We start from the raw sequence: 18,183 nt of genomic DNA on the forward strand, positions 1-18,183 counted from the left end.
TGATGTTCCCTTTCAGCTGGCAATCAACAGTGTAATTAAAAGGGGTAAAAGTACTTTTAAATTTTTAGTGGTACAATGTAGCCAAAAGGTTTCCTTCTCTCCGTGTGGCAGACCATACCAACCTACCTTTAACCCTGTAGGCGACAGACAATTAGTGTAAATTACGATTATTAGAACACCTGTGATGCGCAATGATACATACAGTATAGTTAAACTTCCAGTGCTATTATAATGTATATCACCACTCATTGAATCTCATTATGGTTTATCTCACTTGGTCAGAACTACTTACTCCATAAAATGCGTTTGACAATATACAGATCGAATTTGTCCCAGAACATACTCAATGTACAAAAATTTGTAAAAGCTATTCCACTAATTGAATTAATATATAATCTTGAAGAAGTCATATAATTATAGGCACAAATAAGGTAATTTAGGGTGTTTTTACTGCTCTCAAATGGGTTAAAATGGGTCAATGTTAAAAATGTTTTAAACAGTTTCATATTTAGAATTTGCAAGGGCTGAATGCACTTGCAAACTTGTTAATATAGTCAAAATCTTTCAACAAGCACACATGCACTTGTGCACACACAGTCCAGAAAGCTCATCCAGCTAAGTGTAAAGACTCCGCTATCACTGACTGTAAGATTTCACTTATACTTGACCTTGACCTGTAACTGCTATTACAGATTAGACGAAGTCCACCAGTTACTCATGCTATTTTCCATTCGGACACCATAAAAGCTCTCAGGAGCAGAGTCTCCAACAGTTGTTCCATTTGTTTTGAAGCTTTTGGATAGGGCAAGATCGTATACACAGGATCATCACAAGTACAGTACTTGTGTCTCCAGTAGTTACTTGTTTTTGGCACTGTGTAAGGGAGTTGGACCTTAACCATACACCTGCAACGAAGCTATCAACAATATGAAGTGTTCAGAAATAGCAGCAGTAAAACAAATTACATAGTGGTACCAGAGAAACGTTTGATTATTGTCCAGCTCTCTGGATCCCCATGGTATTTTTATCCACACAGCTCTAAACAACACACGATATTTAAAGCCTGAGACAACATCACACTTTATATCTCTCCTCATATGCACTGCTATTTATGTCTCTGTTTGAGTTATCTAATGGGTTTATTACAACGTGCTTTAAATCAGTCAGGATATCACACAATACAGGAATTCACACACACACACACACACGCACACATGTCTGAATATAACGTTATCTATGTACTGTATGTATAAAAAACAGCCTTCATTTTCCAGCTGCCTCAGTTAGAAAGTCAATTCATCACTCATTCATTGACTCTTTTTCATTCACTCCTCGCTGACTGAGGTTCTCACCAACATGTTCTCACAAGACCTATTTACTGACGCTTTGTTTTTCTAACTTACCTAACAACTAGGGCTACAATTAGGTTCACTTAATACACTGTCCCAAAAGTCTCCATACATGCAGTAAATGACACTGTTTAGCCAAAAATATACTTTTGGGACACTGTATTATGTGTCCCAAAAGTGGATACATGGGATAAATTACACTATTTAGGCAAAAAGGTACTTTACAATTGCAATTTTGTAGGGATGCACCGAATGTTCGGCAACCGAATAAGTAAAAAGGCCGAATAAATTTTGCCGAACAATGACGTTTTCAATGACGCGATCAAATAGTAACCCGCGCAGAGTGAGAGGCGCGCGCTTTGTGCAGCAAACATGTCAGCAGTGTGGAAGCACTTTAAAGTGTCAGAGGACGAGGCAAAAACGGCCGTTTGCAGACACTGTTCTGCTGAATTGTCCAGAGGGGGTGCATCTTCAAAAACGTACAGCACGTAAGTTTAATTTATCACTTAAAATCAAGACACTCCGAACATCATGCAGAGTACGAGAAAGACACGGCGGCGGCTACGGCAACAGCAGCAGCGAATCCACATTTTTTGCACTATTTAATGCACATTTGTTGTTGTAGACATACAGAGTTACATTCTTTCAGCAGTCAGTTATAGCCCTAACATAGGCTATTCAAGAAGGGGGGCTTCAAAGATGGCCAAATAAAAATATTTTTTTATTATACTAATTTATTTATTTTAAGTTATATTGTACTTTGTTTGTATAATATCTACTGGAATGTTAAAAAAATGTTCAGTGTTAAATAAATATTTTAAAATTGTATTTTTGTTATTTGATTGATTTCTCTGAAAAGCAACACAAAATAGTAAAAAACTAATTTTTACTATTTAATAAATAATTAATATAAATTGGCAAAATAAATGGAAAAAAATGCGAAACACCACGTTCGGTATTCGGCCTTCGGCCAAGCATTTCATTATTATTTGGCTTCGGCCAAGAATTTCATTTCGGTGCATCCCTACAATTTTGTTAAAAACACATACATATAATATTCTCTTCCACGCAAGACGCACTCGTGTCAACACATCCTTTAAATGATCTTTGTGCTGTATATTTGCCGTTATAACCTTCACGCCTTCATATGCCTCCAAAGGTAAAAACCAAATGGCCTTAGATCTGAGATCTGAAAAAAATCAGCACCAAGTTTGTAAGATTGGAAGGTTTCCCCCAGATCTTTGCGTGTAGTGTTTGGGATCACTTTGGCTTCATGGTTTGTTATGATGCTGATGCCAGTAAGTGGTGGACAGTGAGCTGAATCATCCAAATATGTGTACGATGCACCTAATACCACAAATATCTGACTAATATGGCAACAAAGCAATCCCTATGCTGCACTTAGGCAGATGGTCCTTGCTGATTCAGTCCTGGCAAAAGAACTCATCACAGCTGTTGGGAAGTTAATATTTGGCTTTGGAAAACAGGATTAAAAAACACATCTAGGGCTACACAGGAATCAGCCGACAGCCGAATCAGAAAAGCCCCATGCTTCAGAATTTCCTCCTTGTGAGTCAGGACAGTGAAAGCTTATCTAAAGCTTATGTGAATAGATTCTCATATACAACTTTTGTTTCATCATATGCTGTGTGAATAAGTGTGTGAATGCATCACACAAACACTGTGTCATCTAGAGTTCCAGTTATTGTACTGAAACCTAAGGCACATAGTTATACAGTGATTATTCTGTAATGTATCAAGGCATGAGCATGACAGAAATTATATTCAAGATTAATGGTGTCATTACACTTTTGTTAACTTTTTTACTTAATTCAATTATTCCTGACTCTTAGTTTAACATTTGTATTATTAGTCACTCAATTGTTCATTCATTTACCCGCTTTCTCAGTTATTCACTCAGTCACTCACTTCTTTAATCACACTCATTTACCATCAGTTATGTATTTACTCACTCACACTATGATTCTTTCACTCCCTCATTCAGTCACTCACTCACTCAGTCAATCATCCACTCTCTTTCCCTCTCACTCACTCACACTCTCACTCTCTTAGTAAATCAATCACTCACCTAATAGTTTACAGAATCTATTTGGTCAGTCAGTTACTCATTCAGTTACTCACTCACTTACTGAATCAGTCATTCTATCTCTTGGTCACTCACTAATTCACTAAAGTCATTCACTTATTCACGCTATCACCCATGCACACCATCAGTCACTCAACCACTAAGTCATGCATTCATTATTTGGTCACTTGGTCACTAACTCACTCATTCATACAATTACAAACCACTCATTCCTTTACTCATATTCCTGTACTACTGTAAGTACTCACTCTTTCTTACTTTTTTAATCACAGCCATCACTACATTCAAGTACTCACTTGTTCACTTACTTCCACGCTCTCACAAAGAGTTTAATTTAACTGTTTCTTTGGTTTTAACCCTTCAATTTATTTGACATGTCTCTATTCAATGCTTTAACTCATTCCCACCCCCTCACGCTCCATTACTTACTCACTCATTCAACCACTTATATATTATATGATATTAAAAAAAGAGCTCAGATAGGAGTTATACTTGCTATATCTGTGAAAACACTAGACAGCTTTTATAAATATTATGTGTTCATGTTCCACATGGACATGAGACATGGTTTAATACTAGGATGAATGGTCACAATGCTGTGATGCTTGTCATCAGTTCCATTTAAAGATAACAGCGGAAATGTATACCATGTGTTTGATGCAAATTATTACAGCGTACTCAATTCCTGCCATGTTCACTCTTTACTATGTTCTGCATGTTAGACAAGGCAGTCAAATATGGTTTTTGCAGGTGCACGGTTAGTTCTGACCAGCTTGCTAGTGGACACAGCTTTGAAGTCTCCAGATGTGCAAGAAGTATGCAGACAAGCATGTGAACAATGCTGGATTTGTAGCTGAACAGTAGTTACTTATCAAGTGGAACCCCAGCCTTATGGGAATTAAAGTGCATCTTGTCTACTTTTTTATTTTAATTATTTAAAAATGAATGGTCTAATAATAAATCAATATTTTTCTACCTATTCTTTATGTAATCTTATTGATATTAATAAATTTTATCCCAAGAGTAGTGATCAAACAGTATTATAAGTAAGTGATATATGAAGTTATAATGGTATCCAGATGTTAAAACGTAATATATATATACCACAGAATTAACTATCAGCATGTGTTTTGTTCTAACATCTTGCTGTTGTTGTGTTTCAGATGGCAAGAGGTGGTGGCATCAGCAAGATACCATTGCAACATCTGCCCAGCGTCACCTGACCTACTGGAAGGTTTGTATTTACGAATAGAAACTCACACAAGGGGTAATTATTTCACCTATTAGTTCAGTAGTAGTAGTCCATTTTAGTTGTCAGTGAGCTTCCTATCCCCAGCATATCACATCCTCCTGACCAGACATGCCTCATGCTTATTTAATACATAGCCTCTGAAATATTTACTCAACACACACACAGAGGTTTTGGGTGTTGGTTAAGTAATTAAAATCGCACATGCAGTAGTGTACATGGTGTAGTGTGTAACACGTCACTCCTGTGGTGTTCACTATTTAGCAATGCTATATCGAGATTTCCTGAGCCAATATTTAGCTTTAACAGGAAGATACAGTGTAGTTGATTTAAACAGTCTTCACATTTCTGTTAAAGTTGCAGGTTTTGTAAAATAAAAAAATAAACCAAAAGAGAAATCACGTCAGATTGCCTTTCTTTTCGAATTGTGCAAGGATCACCTGTGTACAGGCATCTTATTATCATCACACAGATTTTTGATAGGATGTAGGTCTGAGCTTTGTCTGGTTCATTCCAAAGCGATGATCGTCTTTTCCTAAAGCCATTCCTTTATTGACTTGGATTTACTTAGATATTTTATTATACTGGCATACTGGAAGGCAGTTTTTTCTTCATCTTCAGTTGTTTAACAGCAGCCTTCAGGTTTTGTAATGACGGAGATTGAAGCTGAAAAGAAGTAGTCCTACAGCATGATGATGCTGCCAACACCAGGCTTCACCCTGAGCATAGCGTTTTTTTGGGTGATAAGCTGTATGAAATATGTAGAATTATGTTGGTTTTGTTTAATCTTTTTGTGAGAAAGCATTTTCATCTAGCCACCCTAGACATCCAAAAAGGGACACAAGCTTAATGTTTTTGTATTCACTGTACCCTTGTCGGGATTACTGTTTATTCCTCGAGGGCTTAGTGGTTGCTGGTATGGTGTTGGGGTCAGCATTACTCTAGCACCAAATTATTGATTATTTGCAAATAACTACACTGACTACCCTAGGCCTTTCCAAATGATATTTCATTCAGAAATCAAATGCCGAGTTTTGTGACAGTAAGTTAGAAAATTATAGTAATTAGATACTCCTTCTTTCCCTACTTGTGAAGCAGCTTTGTTAATATGGGCTAGTATTAGGGAAAAAAGCAGGAATTTTGCTAGTAGCTATCTTCAGCAAAAGGCAAGAAAGTGTAAGCACAGTTCCCACTTTAATGTCTTTTTGCTATGAACTGCTATGGTCATGACTAGGACAACTATGCTGCTCGAGACGGTTTTGCAGCAATAAGTCTCTAAAGGTAGCGCCAAGGTGAAATGTGGTGGCACTATGTAAAGGCATAGAAATAATAAACCCTGCTTACAAATAATACTTTTTGATAGAACTGATCATACTTGTTGACAAAAATACAGAAGTGATGGGCTTCAGTTAACTTTAAGTACTGTACAGTACAACTAACTATGTTGCTATAAGTGTGCTAATCTGCCATATTGAGGCAATGTTCTAATTTGCTGCCTGTACCTTGAAAAGTTGGAATGTGGAATATGATCTATGTTTCAGTAGAAATGTTGTCAGTTTTCCACACAACAGGTTGCAGGCTATTATTTGCTCTTTCTGAGCCACATGAAGCCACAACATTTTTTTTATTTATGTTACAGCTCAGCTTAACACACTCAGGGAGACAGTTTTTTTTCTATGTAAAAAAAGGGGCCTTCATGATTGATTAGTGCTGTTTTTTTTTTTTTTAGGGGAGAAAGTATTGCCATTTTATTGTTTCACACTCCTAGCCCTGGTTAACGGAAGTGAAGACTGATTGGGATTTGATCACATGATCATCCAACAATAGACCTGTTGCTCTTTTTCTGCCAAATCAGTAGTATGGGTTTTAAGAGTAGTATGTTGATGTGAATGATCTTGTTTGCTTTAAAAAATCCTTATATTCTCTTCGTTTCTCTGATATATTTAGTTCAAAATAGTGCTTAACATCTGTTGTTATTGCATACACATAAAAATTAGCATATACAGTGAAACCTTGGATTAGGAGAATAATTTGTTCCAGAAGTAGGCTCGTATTCCAAAATACTCGTAAACCAAATTGTTTTTCCCATAAGAAATAAAAGAAACTTAAATTATTCGTTCCAAAGCACAAAAAAAAAGAAATACATAAAATTATAATTAACACAAAATATTAAGCAAAAATAAAACAAGTTAACCTGCCGTTTACCTTTAAAAAAGTTTTAAAAAATCCTGACAGATAAATATTTCTGTTGTGAGGGCAGGCGCTGTGTGTGTATGTGTGTGTGATTCTAAAGTAAGCTCCCCTCTCGCCCTTCTCGTCTTACACAGTTACTCTTCCTCCACTCTTTTCATACACAAGCCTGCACACAACGGAAACACTGTTTTATCGGAAAAATAAACAAGAAATCTCTCTAATGACACTAGATTTAGCAACACACTAACGGAATCACTGCTGTAAAGTAAAAATAAAACAAAATAACCTGCACTTTACCTTTATAAAGAATCCTGACAGAGCAGTGTTTCTTTGTAGAGCAGAGAGAAAGTGTGTGACTGTAAAGGCGACAGTAGAAGGGGTCTGTGTGTGTGTGTGTGTGTGTGTGTGTATGGCACGGTGTCCAATGATGCGTGAGCACACAGACACAGTTTAAACAGTACACCTGTGCACGAATGTTGATTATACCATTGAGAGACCCAGAAGGGGAGACGATTACCCACAATTCCGCAGCGCAAGAGAAAGAAAAAAGGTTGGCTCAGTTGTGACCACGTGACACTCGGCGTCAAAACAAGAAGCGCATGCGTGATACATGATACTCGGTATTTGTAAACCAAGACTTGTTCGTTTTCCAAGTCAAAATTAATTTAAAAATCGCTGTTCGTCTTGCAGAACACATGCAAACCGCGTTACTCGCAATCTGAGGTTTTACTGTATATAATATATATAATATAACATGCATATACGAGGAAGTATCAAAAAGTTTTGAGACTAGTTTTGTAACACACAAACCTTCATAGTGTAGCGCTGACCTTCATAGTGTGCCAAAAGACATTATCCTGTGTACATCGGAAGTTGTGCAACTGGTACTATTTTGTTACCCTGTCAGCTCCTACCCTACTTGCCACATAATAATAAAGCATTTAAAAGTAAGCAATAAGTAATAAAGTACTTTCTTGTAAACAGAGCTGATTTTGAACTTTTTTGTTACCACCTTATAATATATACATATGAGAGTAAATTTACGAGGCAGTGTGTACCGCTTAGGCAGGACAACAGAAAAGTATTTGGTGGCACGATGGTGTAGCAGGTAGTGTTGCAACCTCACAGCTCCAGGACTGTTTCTGAGCTCAGGTTACTGGATGTGAGGAGTTTCACATCTTTTTCTTGTGTTTGTGTTGGGTACTCTGGTTTTCTTCTCACTGTACAAAAACATGCAGGTAGGCCAATAAGCTGTCCTAAATTGACCCCCGGTGTGAATTTGTATATAGTGGACTGGGATCTCATCCAGGGTGAATTGTTCCCAGTGTTTCCAGGATAGGATCTAAATCCACTCTGACCATGACAATGACAATAGATGGATGAATGAATGAATATTGTTATGTGATTTTGCAGTCACAGCAGTATGGCTAGTAACCAGCCATAAGACAAAAGCATGTTAAGTGGAAAAGCCATTCAAGAAGCAGTAATGCTATAGGAAACCCCCTGGCAGCAGGATAATGAAAGTCGTAATAGCAAGTAAGTGCTAGAAGTGTCTCATAATAGCATTATAGGATAGTCTCTGAGGACACAATACAGATCATACGATTTCTCAGGATTGTTGGGAAGGGTATCGATTTGTTTTTACACCAGACATGAGACAGCTGGCCGAGGACTGTTACATCTTTTCCAAGTCCTGCTGCTGTCTTGGCTAATTGGGTGATGTTATTGCACTAATTACACTAATAAATTACACTAATTTAACTGTAATTACACAGCAAAATTCCCAGTGTTGATTTAACACCCAGAGTGTTAAATGAGCATCACACCGTGTTTATATAAGACCAGCTATATTGTTAACACTGAGGATTTTACTGTAAACTATTGCTGACAGACAATGATTTTTAAATGTGTTGGTCCAGAAGCATACACCGATTAGTTTTAACTTTAAAAACCTCAGCATTAAAAGCGCCTAGGTTTTATGTTCCTCTTGTTCCACTAGGATGGCTCTAGCCCCTCGGAGGTGTGGATGGGGCATAGGCACAGGATCCTTTGAGTGCTGTGGTTTGTGGTGTGGGACCTTCATGAATCGGACTTGTTTTTTAAGCACATTTCGTGGATGATCGATTGGTTTGGGATCTGGGGAATTTGGAGGCCATGTTAACAACATTGAACTCTTTGCCTGCTAAGCCACATACACGACAGGATGTGATGGACTGGATGTTTTGATACCTTTTGTATATTGCTTCTATTTTCTGTAAATCATATTAGACATTTCATCACATTTTTTTTGGGTTATTAAGGGATTCTTTCAACATGTTATCTGTGGTTTGGTGTGAAGAAGAAAAGCTTCTTTGGCTTTTTTTCTTTTTATCCCACAGGTGGTATATGAATAAAGCATTAAAATATTATTCTTTACATTATTCCTCACGTGCTTGCCACGGCAGGACAAAGTGGCAGCCATCCAATTCTTAAAGCATGTCCCATTCCAACCAAATGAGCAAGCACCCCTAACCAGAATAAAGCTGTTACTAAAAAGAAATGAATGAAAAATTACTTATAGTTGTAAAAAAAAACTAATTCTCTAAATCATCGTCAACATGATAAATTGGCCAAGCATTAGCCATGTCCTTAACGCATTCCTGCTTAGAAATCATATTCAATGATTCAAATGAAGGAATTATATATTCTGTCAGACCAGTTTGCTTGCATAATTACTTGTTGCATGGGGAGGATGTAGAAGAGAGGTGCAGGACATATGGGCATACACAAAACTTGTTTATTAGATCTGTTGATGTCCTAATAATCATCATCAGTACACCAGGAAGAGGCTAGAACACACACTCACAAAAACAAAGCCAAAGAGATAAACAGACCAGGAACAAAACCAGGAAAAACCTAAACACTGGGAGATAGGAGCAAAGATACGACCAGGAAACACATGGCTTCGTGACACAAACGAATATCCATAGCTAAACAGGGAAACACAAAGGGTATAAATCCACAAAAATACTAAAGGAAGAAATTAGCAACAGGTGAACACAATCAGGGAAAGAGCAACAGAGAGACAGGAAGCCTTGTCCATATACAGAAAATATAGGCCAAATAAAGACAGATGGAGATGCAGCGTGTGATGGGTCAGCTGGTACAGAATCAGTGCGGACATACACTTTTCAGGCTTTAATTATTTACATTAACCCAACGCACGCAAATACAGAAAAATGAGCGGATTTTAAAACATCTGCAGACCAGAATGCAAAAACCAGAGAAAATAAGGGAACAAAGTGATCAGGAAAAGTATAAGTAGAAAAAGTACAAGAGATTACAATGATGGACAGTGAGTGAGTAATAGATAGATGCATGAACGTTGATATGATTATTCTCTATCTAATAATAAATGCATTTACATGATAATTGGAAAAATGACTCACTATGAAAGTAAAATAGACTGAGTTCGCTTCAGAACGAGACCGTAAGTCTTGTGTAAACATTAGTAAGGTGTTTTGGCAGAGGTAAAGCCTGTCCACTTGGTGGCCTTGGCAACGCTCCTAGACAGTTATTTTCAGTCATACAAGACCAGACTTCTATTTACTTGCATGGGGAGAGACCCATAAACACAAACCAGATGACATTTCAAACACCAATTTGAAATCACTGTTAAAATCTAACAAATGTGTAAATAGTTTGTGATTATTGGTTCTGATAACACCACAAAAATGATCTTGGATTGTTTATTATTGTTTTTTAAGGTTGCTCTGGCTACTGACACACACGTACTCCATAACTACTGCAGCAAGGCAAAGGATTGTATGCGCTACACTGAGCAAAGCATATAATGACTTTTTTATTTTATGCAATGCACTGTATGTCTTATAAGAAGTTACTTAGTATTTGCCACAGAGCTTGGCAATTCGTCCTTTTTGGGCTTGAAGCTGAGACATATTAGTGATGTATTCGTCAAAGTGTTGCTGTTGAATTGACAAAGTGTTGGGCTATATGGAGATTGCGTGCTGTCCATGGACCCAATCCACAATACACTAAGTGGGAGTTGTTCATAATGATGACCTTGGTCTTTTTCTAACATGGATGTTAATAGATAGTTTTGTAAATATGTATAAACAGTATTTGTAGAACTTTAAGGTCATGGGCAGGCTACCAGACCAATTTCTATGTTGCTGATGAATCGTACTTCATGATAAGCACCACTTGTACAGCACAAGCACTTCACCTAAAATCCGAGCTGTTCCATGTTCCTAAAGGGGAAAATAAAGTCTAAGTCTAGTTTATCCATTTTTATCCATGATTCCCTCATCAAAGTCAACATTGTTAAGCGATGCTTTGCCACAGTGACCTGCATTTTCCTGACAGTGATTATTGCATATACTCTCAAACATTCACTGCACATCTGCTACCTGTGGATGTACCTGCTACATTAACACATGCCCAGTGTGTGTCTTATGTCTGTTATAGTTACATTTCTTGTGTTGGTCTGGACTTCTGGTTTAATAACATATTTATACATTGGTGTAATTTAATGTGGTTCCAGGTGATTCTCCTAGTAAGTGTGTGTCTGCTGGAGATTGTGGATGGACAGAGACTTGCAGAAGAAAGGGAAGAATCACACTCCACCACACTCATGGCCCGAAAAGAGCCGAGACGACCTCCATGGGGTGTACTTTACGGTAAGTCCCGAGTCCAGACCTACTGTACTATACCATATTAGTTTAATATTTTAGACTAGATTTTTTAAAGGTGGTAAATCATGTTCTGTACATAGCAGTGAAAATGACACAGAACACATCTGGTTATTGCATAATGTTTTTTAATTTGGGAGAATAGACTTTCTTTTGTCTTTTTGTTGTTGGATTGCTTAAACTACTGAAAATGAACTTATGTTTCTTCTTCTTTTCCACCTTCTTCATCTTTCCCATGGCATGTACCTGTTCAGGAATCAGAAACCTGTATGAATATGGAAATGCAGTTAGTTCAGTGATAGACTTTTTAAAGGCACTCTATGCTGTAATTGTATTATTCATACACTATGCACTATTTTCTAAACCATATACTAAGCTGTGTATACAGTAAATGTACTATGTAAACATATACAGTGCATGAAGGCCAACTAGTAACTGCGTTAATCCTGATCTCTCAAATGGTAGCCAACATCATAACAATGATGATACAAACCAGAATTACAGTATTCACTGCCTTGATAAATAAAGTGTACATTGCAGCAGATAGATTACAGTGGTGGAAATTGTCTAGATGTTAGATATTTTGCTCTTCGAGTGTACAAAAGAAAACAAAAATCATTATTCTGATATTTCACTGTACTGCCTTCAGCTTTGACTCTGGCCTGCTTTTCCTCACGCGTTGCTTTGGCAACCTTATGGAATAGTTCGGCATTTATGTTTATACACGATGTAAAGTCTTTACAAGCACATCTCAGAGGCGTTCAGTGCGGTGAGATCCGGACTCTGTGGAGGCCACATCATGTGTGAGAGTGTCCTTCTTGTCTGAAGGGGAAACAGCACTAGTGCGTTTGCTTATTAAAAAAAGAGCTTACGTGCAGGATGTGCACTGTTTATTACATAGCAGCATGTAAATACCATACATTATAAGGAACTATGTCTGCTAAAGTGGTAAATACTGTATACACTACTACAGACATTATTTGAAATATGAATATCTGAGTAACTACTTGTCCTAGGCAAAGGAAAATATAGTAGGCTTCATGTTGAAAAAAAAAAAATTATGTTTTAAAATTCCAACAATATATTCAAACGGATATAGATTTTATAACTGATTTCACAAAGCTTCACAGATGTTTAATATGCACACTGCCTGTGACATGGCACACGTCAAATCAGTAGTCCAGCTCCTGTCAATCACACTGTGGGATAAGTTGCGTAACATTCTCCAGAGCCTCAATGATTCTCTGCTTGCGTTCCTCAAGGCTTGTAGGAAGAAGAGGGTTAAAGACCAGTCCTTTCACATACTGTAGGCCCATAGAAAAAATCACAAGGTGTAAAGTCAGGTGAATGTGGTGGGCATTTCAACAGCACATCGTCATTACTGTATCACTGGCATGCCCGATCCAAAAGTAAAACACTCAACTTTAAAGTTAGTTTTTACACTTATTGTTCAAATTTGAGATAATTTGAGCGAGATGTTAAATGTTGTTAGACTACGAAAGGATAGCAAAACATTTCTGGACACCCTGTACATGCAGTAATCCCACAATTTTAAATGGCTAAAAGACTCTGTGGATCTTATTCTTTGATGCTGTTGCATTTTTTGCTTTATTGCCATCAGTGTTCAGTGCTGTTAGCCAATATGTTAAATCATTTAAACGCGATTAGATTATGATAAGCGGTTATGAATGTAACATTATGTTCCCTACCGAGTAAGCCCAGATGTTTGTGAGTCCATACTAATTTTAGTTCCCAGTCGGGTTTTATGTTTCTAGATATTATTTATGATCTTTCTGTGGTATTTCCATTTTAAGACTCAAGCAAGAGCTAGTTCTGGCCATGGAGATAAGGTGGTATTATAGATTCAATAAGGTCTGATGGTTGTGGGTGTAGTCCAGGGAAGTGTTTCCCACTCTTTGTAGGTTATACCCATAGGCATTTACTTATTATTTCAGCAGTTTCTTCTGAGCAATAATACAACCAAATGGAAAAATGGAGATTTCTGTTCAGTCTCGTGTCTTCTGGGACAAAGGTGATAACATTAAACCCACCTGAGGATCATTGTGTATGCCCTTGTTGTAATAAGAAAACAGCTCCTATTGAGGCGTGGACTCCACAAGACCAATGAAGGTGTGCTGTGGTATCTGACACCAAGAATTTAACAGCAGATCCTTTAATTCTTGTAAGTTACAAGTTGGGCCCTCCATGGATCAAACTTGGTCAGAAGGTCAGATCTCACAATTGCTTAATCAGATTAAAATCTGAAAAGTTTGATGGTTCTCTCTTCTTGTGTATTACTGAGCCTTGGGCACCCAGGAACTTAATACTGTAACGATTTATGGTTCCACTGTTTATCAAGGAAGGATACGTTCAGATTTGCTTCCTCACATAATTTCAGGAAGTTTTCCCTTGCCACCGTCACATCTGTCTTGCTTATTAAAGATCTAAATCTAAAGCCCAGTCCTGTTGATAAATGTACTGTCGGCATTAAATTGAATTCAAATCATGTTGGTTAGTTGTATTGTGGAATTGCAGCTCCAGGGTTGAGGGTTAGAGTCCCGGCTTTGGGTCTGTGTGTGCGGAGTTTGCATGTTCTCCCCATGGTTTAATCACGGTGCTCCAGTTTTCTCTCACAGTCCAAAGACATGACGAGTAAGCTAATTTACATCTCCAGATTTCCTGTTGTGTGTGTCAGTGTGTGTGCTTGTGCCCTGTGATAAATTGGCATCCTATCCAGGGTGTACCCCGCCTAGTGCCCTGAGTCCCCTTGGATAAGATCCAGGCCATGAACAGAATAAACGTTAAAGAGAGTGAGTAAGTGATGAGTGAATCATGTCAGCAGTTAAATGAGATCCTTAACCCATAACTAGTGAGTATGCTTGAATTTATTCTGCTTCTTTTATAAATTGCTTTGGATAAAAGTGCTTCAAGTCAAACCAGGAATTTTAATTGTGCAGAATAACAGACCACAGTTATGAAAGTAAAATAACCATTTCTCTGTACAATCCCTTGCTACACTTATGCACTTATCCTGCATTTTACTATTGCTTGGATAGCATCAGGGCAGAAGGTTTTGAAACCCTGGCCTCCCAGCAACTCCTTAATGACTTTTAGTGGAGCAGTGAGCAGTATGAGCAAAAACAGAATGGCTTTGGTGAATAAACTAGGCCTAATATAAAGTTTTACACTTTTATTCACAAGAATTTGACTTGAACACTCCTTGTGTATTATACTGTAGGTTTTCTAGTTTGTTGTGTTGATATTGTATGTCCGTAACAGACAGGGCATGAAGTTGGCCGGAATGGTCTGGTATGGCGTACCATCAAGACACAGGGTGATTCACTCGAAAAAGAGGCCCAGAATATTCTGTAATAACTCTTGCTAGGATAGCACAATCTGAACAAAACAACATGCTACGTTCTGCTCAGTATTTGGAGCTTTAAACACGCTGGGATGCCCCATAGTCAGACTGGTACTGTACTGTAGGGGCCAGACAGCCATTGCACCGTTTAACATTTTACCGATACAGTACGTTTAGGAACATGGAGAGTTGCAGTGTGTCTGGCAGAAAACAGAGAGCACTTCATGCATTGCACGTAATGCAATCGATTACACGTATGTCAAGGCACAGTAAGTAGCAATTTGTTTATTTTTGGTTCCGATTGCTTTATCATAGCGAGAGTTATTACACAATATTCTGGGCCTCTTTCGAGTGAATCATGACCCTGTACTTCCTCAACAAACCGTAATGCAAAATATGACATCACATAACTAATGTATCAAAAGTTGTGTGATTGAAAAAGCACATCAAGCACAACATTGTCTCAGACCACCACAAGCGCATGACTTGTGTGTGAGGTGAGTCATTTTTACTGCACCACTACATTAACTTTTAGCGTTCGCCCACCGCGCAAATCCCACTTTAACCCCTTGTTACAAACATAATTAAAAGTTTGTATACTGTACTTTATGATAGGGAAACATGGCCCATTTTTTAAGATCTGACTGAAATGCATTCTCAAAAAGCACAGATAGAATGAATTTGCTTGTGACAGGTTTTGACACAGCAAATTGCTCTTTGGATTGCTTCTGGAAAGAAAATTACTTTGATTTCTGCCTTGGGGAGTATTCTGATTCATATTTTTGTTTTGTCCTCAGCTACCGATGTTTTAACCTCCTGTCATTAGGTGCTGAAACGTGATGTGGCTTGTTCTCAAAGCATGTGAATTCTCAGAATGAAGAGGGGTTTATTGTATCTTACATTATGGTAGTAATCCTCAGTGGAAGAGATAATAAGCGTTGGAATTTCACACTGATTTACTTTTGGTGCAACACACATCAGCTGCGGAAGCATGTTGCTTAGGTTTTCTGAATGAACACAAAATGCTACATTATATGGCTTAATAGAACAAGAACCAAGCAAACATTGAGCTCATGCTTTAATTCTTTTTTTTTTTTTATCTGAGGTGAATCAATAATAAAATCAAAAATAAAATGATTCAGCTTAATTAATAAAAGAAATATATTACTGAGGCGGCACTGTGGCCTTAGACCTCCAGGATCCAGGTTCAATAGAGTCTGTGTGTGTGTGGAGTTTGCATGTTCTCCTCGTGCTTGGTGGGTTTCTTCTGGGTACTCCTGTTTCCTCCACACTAATTGGCGTGTCCAAATTGCCCATAGTGTGTCCCAAATTGCCCCCAAGTCTCCTGGGATAAGCTCCAGGCCCCCGTAACCCTATATGCAGGATTAAGCAGTATAGACAATAAATATATACTCTGTCAGGGGAATATACTATTTAGCAAGTGAACGGTCAGTTTTCAAAGTTGTTGATGTTAGAAGCAGAAAAAATGAGCAAATGTAAGGATCTTTGTGGCTGAGGGTCACATTATGATTTTTAGACAACTAGGTCAGAGCACATCTTGTGGGGTGCGGCAGGTCCAGCAGGTCTTGTGGTGTGTTCCTGCTATGCCTTGTCAACGGGGCATATCTCCAGTCACACATGTTTTGAGTAGTGAAAAGGAAGTTGTGTGGTAGATGGGTCTCTCGATGGAGGAAAAAGTATTCACAGTTGAGTATAATTTCCGCTCATACATAAGTGGTCGTGAACGGGGCCCGAGTATAAAAAAAGTAAAAGAACAATTTCTTCCCATATCCATCCGATCTTACACCACCTGATGCCTGCATGTGGGAAATGTTACAGGAGACTGTGTAGATCTGTCAAGAACCGTGCCTGCATTACATGAGCAAATTGTCTCCTTTTGCACGAGTCTACATCAACCTTTGTTTCGCGAGTCCGGGTTGAGAATCTGCATAAACAATATGAATACTAATAGTGTGTATATTAGTTTCTTAGGACAAAGCATAAAGATTGGTAAAGAGTAATGAAGAAGCAGATCGGATTGTCTGATCTGACCCCACAGAGTTACTGTAGCGTGAATTGCTGAAAAAGTGAATTCTGGCTCTGGTAGAAAGGTGTCAGTACAAACATGGATTGGAGCTTGCTGTATACTGGATGGAGCTGTAGACCGGTCAGGGTGCCCATGCTGACCTCTGATCACCACTATAAAGCAGAGACATGAACAATAGAACTGGTTGTGTTGCTGGTGAACAAAATGTTCTGCTGCGAAACCCTGGGTCCTGACATTCATGTGAATGTTACTTTGACACATACCATGTACCTAAACACTAATGCAGACCAAGAGCACCGCTTCATAGCAACAGCATTCCCTAACTGTTTCAGCGGGACAATGCTCCCTGCCACACTGCAAAAATTGTTCAGGAATGGTTTAATGAACATGACTAAGAGATTAAGGTATTGACCCAGCCCTTAAATTCCCTAGATCTCAATCCAAAGGAGCATTTGTGGGATGTGCTGGACAAACAAGTCCAATCCATGGAGGCCCCACTTTGCAACTTACAGGGTTTAAGGGATCTGCTACTGACAGCTTGGCGCCAGATACCACAGCATACTTTCAGAGGTCCTGTAGAGTTCAGGCCTCAATGGGTCAGAGCTGGCATAGGGGATATAAATGAAATATAAGCAAATGGAGTAAAGTGATAATATAGATCGTTGAAGGTTAATAAAATTAAGATTAAAGATTATAATATAGTTAAATAAAGATATGTCACCATTTCTCCTTGCTTGTATCCCTGTCACTGTCTTGCTCTTTTCATTTATAAATTATAAATGCCTTAAAATCCCAGGACCCATCAGGGGTCCAGACATTTCTTACTTCTTCTAATTACTAACAGCATTATGCAATAGTGGCACATTTAAAGAAATTATATAAACCAAAATGCATTCAAAAACAATATAGTAAAATAAAAAGTGTCCAAATAATAATAACTACAATTTTCTATGTGTGTAAAAATACAATTCTCTTAAGTACTCTAGATGCATTTTTTTTTAAGTAGATTGATTTAAAGGCTTTGTTTCTATACGTTTTCTGTCTTTGCAGGGAAAAATAACCAGATAGCAATTATGATATATTTTTCACCTTTCTCAGCAATCTTTTTTATTAAAACACTGTTTTTGTCTGTGGCTTGTGCATGTCAAGTACTGTGTTACTTTTGTGTTGTATTCTCTGTTTTTTC

At 38.0% G+C, this 18,183-nt stretch overlaps 1 protein-coding gene across 1 annotated transcript in view; it reads left to right on the forward strand.

Annotated features, from left to right (window-relative positions):
• Positions 1-18,183, forward strand: part of LOC128526852 (neurturin) — a 32,012-nt gene that overhangs the window by 11,838 nt on the left and 1,991 nt on the right. Inside the window, exons 2-3 of the mRNA XM_053499036.1 lie at positions 4,620-4,690; positions 11,442-11,577. Of these exons, the coding sequence (XP_053355011.1) occupies positions 4,620-4,690; positions 11,442-11,577 (207 nt within the window). The remainder of the gene's footprint in view (positions 1-4,619; positions 4,691-11,441; positions 11,578-18,183) is intronic.

Source organism: Clarias gariepinus, chromosome 6, assembly GCF_024256425.1.
Source record: "Clarias gariepinus isolate MV-2021 ecotype Netherlands chromosome 6, CGAR_prim_01v2, whole genome shotgun sequence".
NCBI classification, from domain to species: Eukaryota; Metazoa; Chordata; class Actinopteri; order Siluriformes; family Clariidae; genus Clarias; species Clarias gariepinus.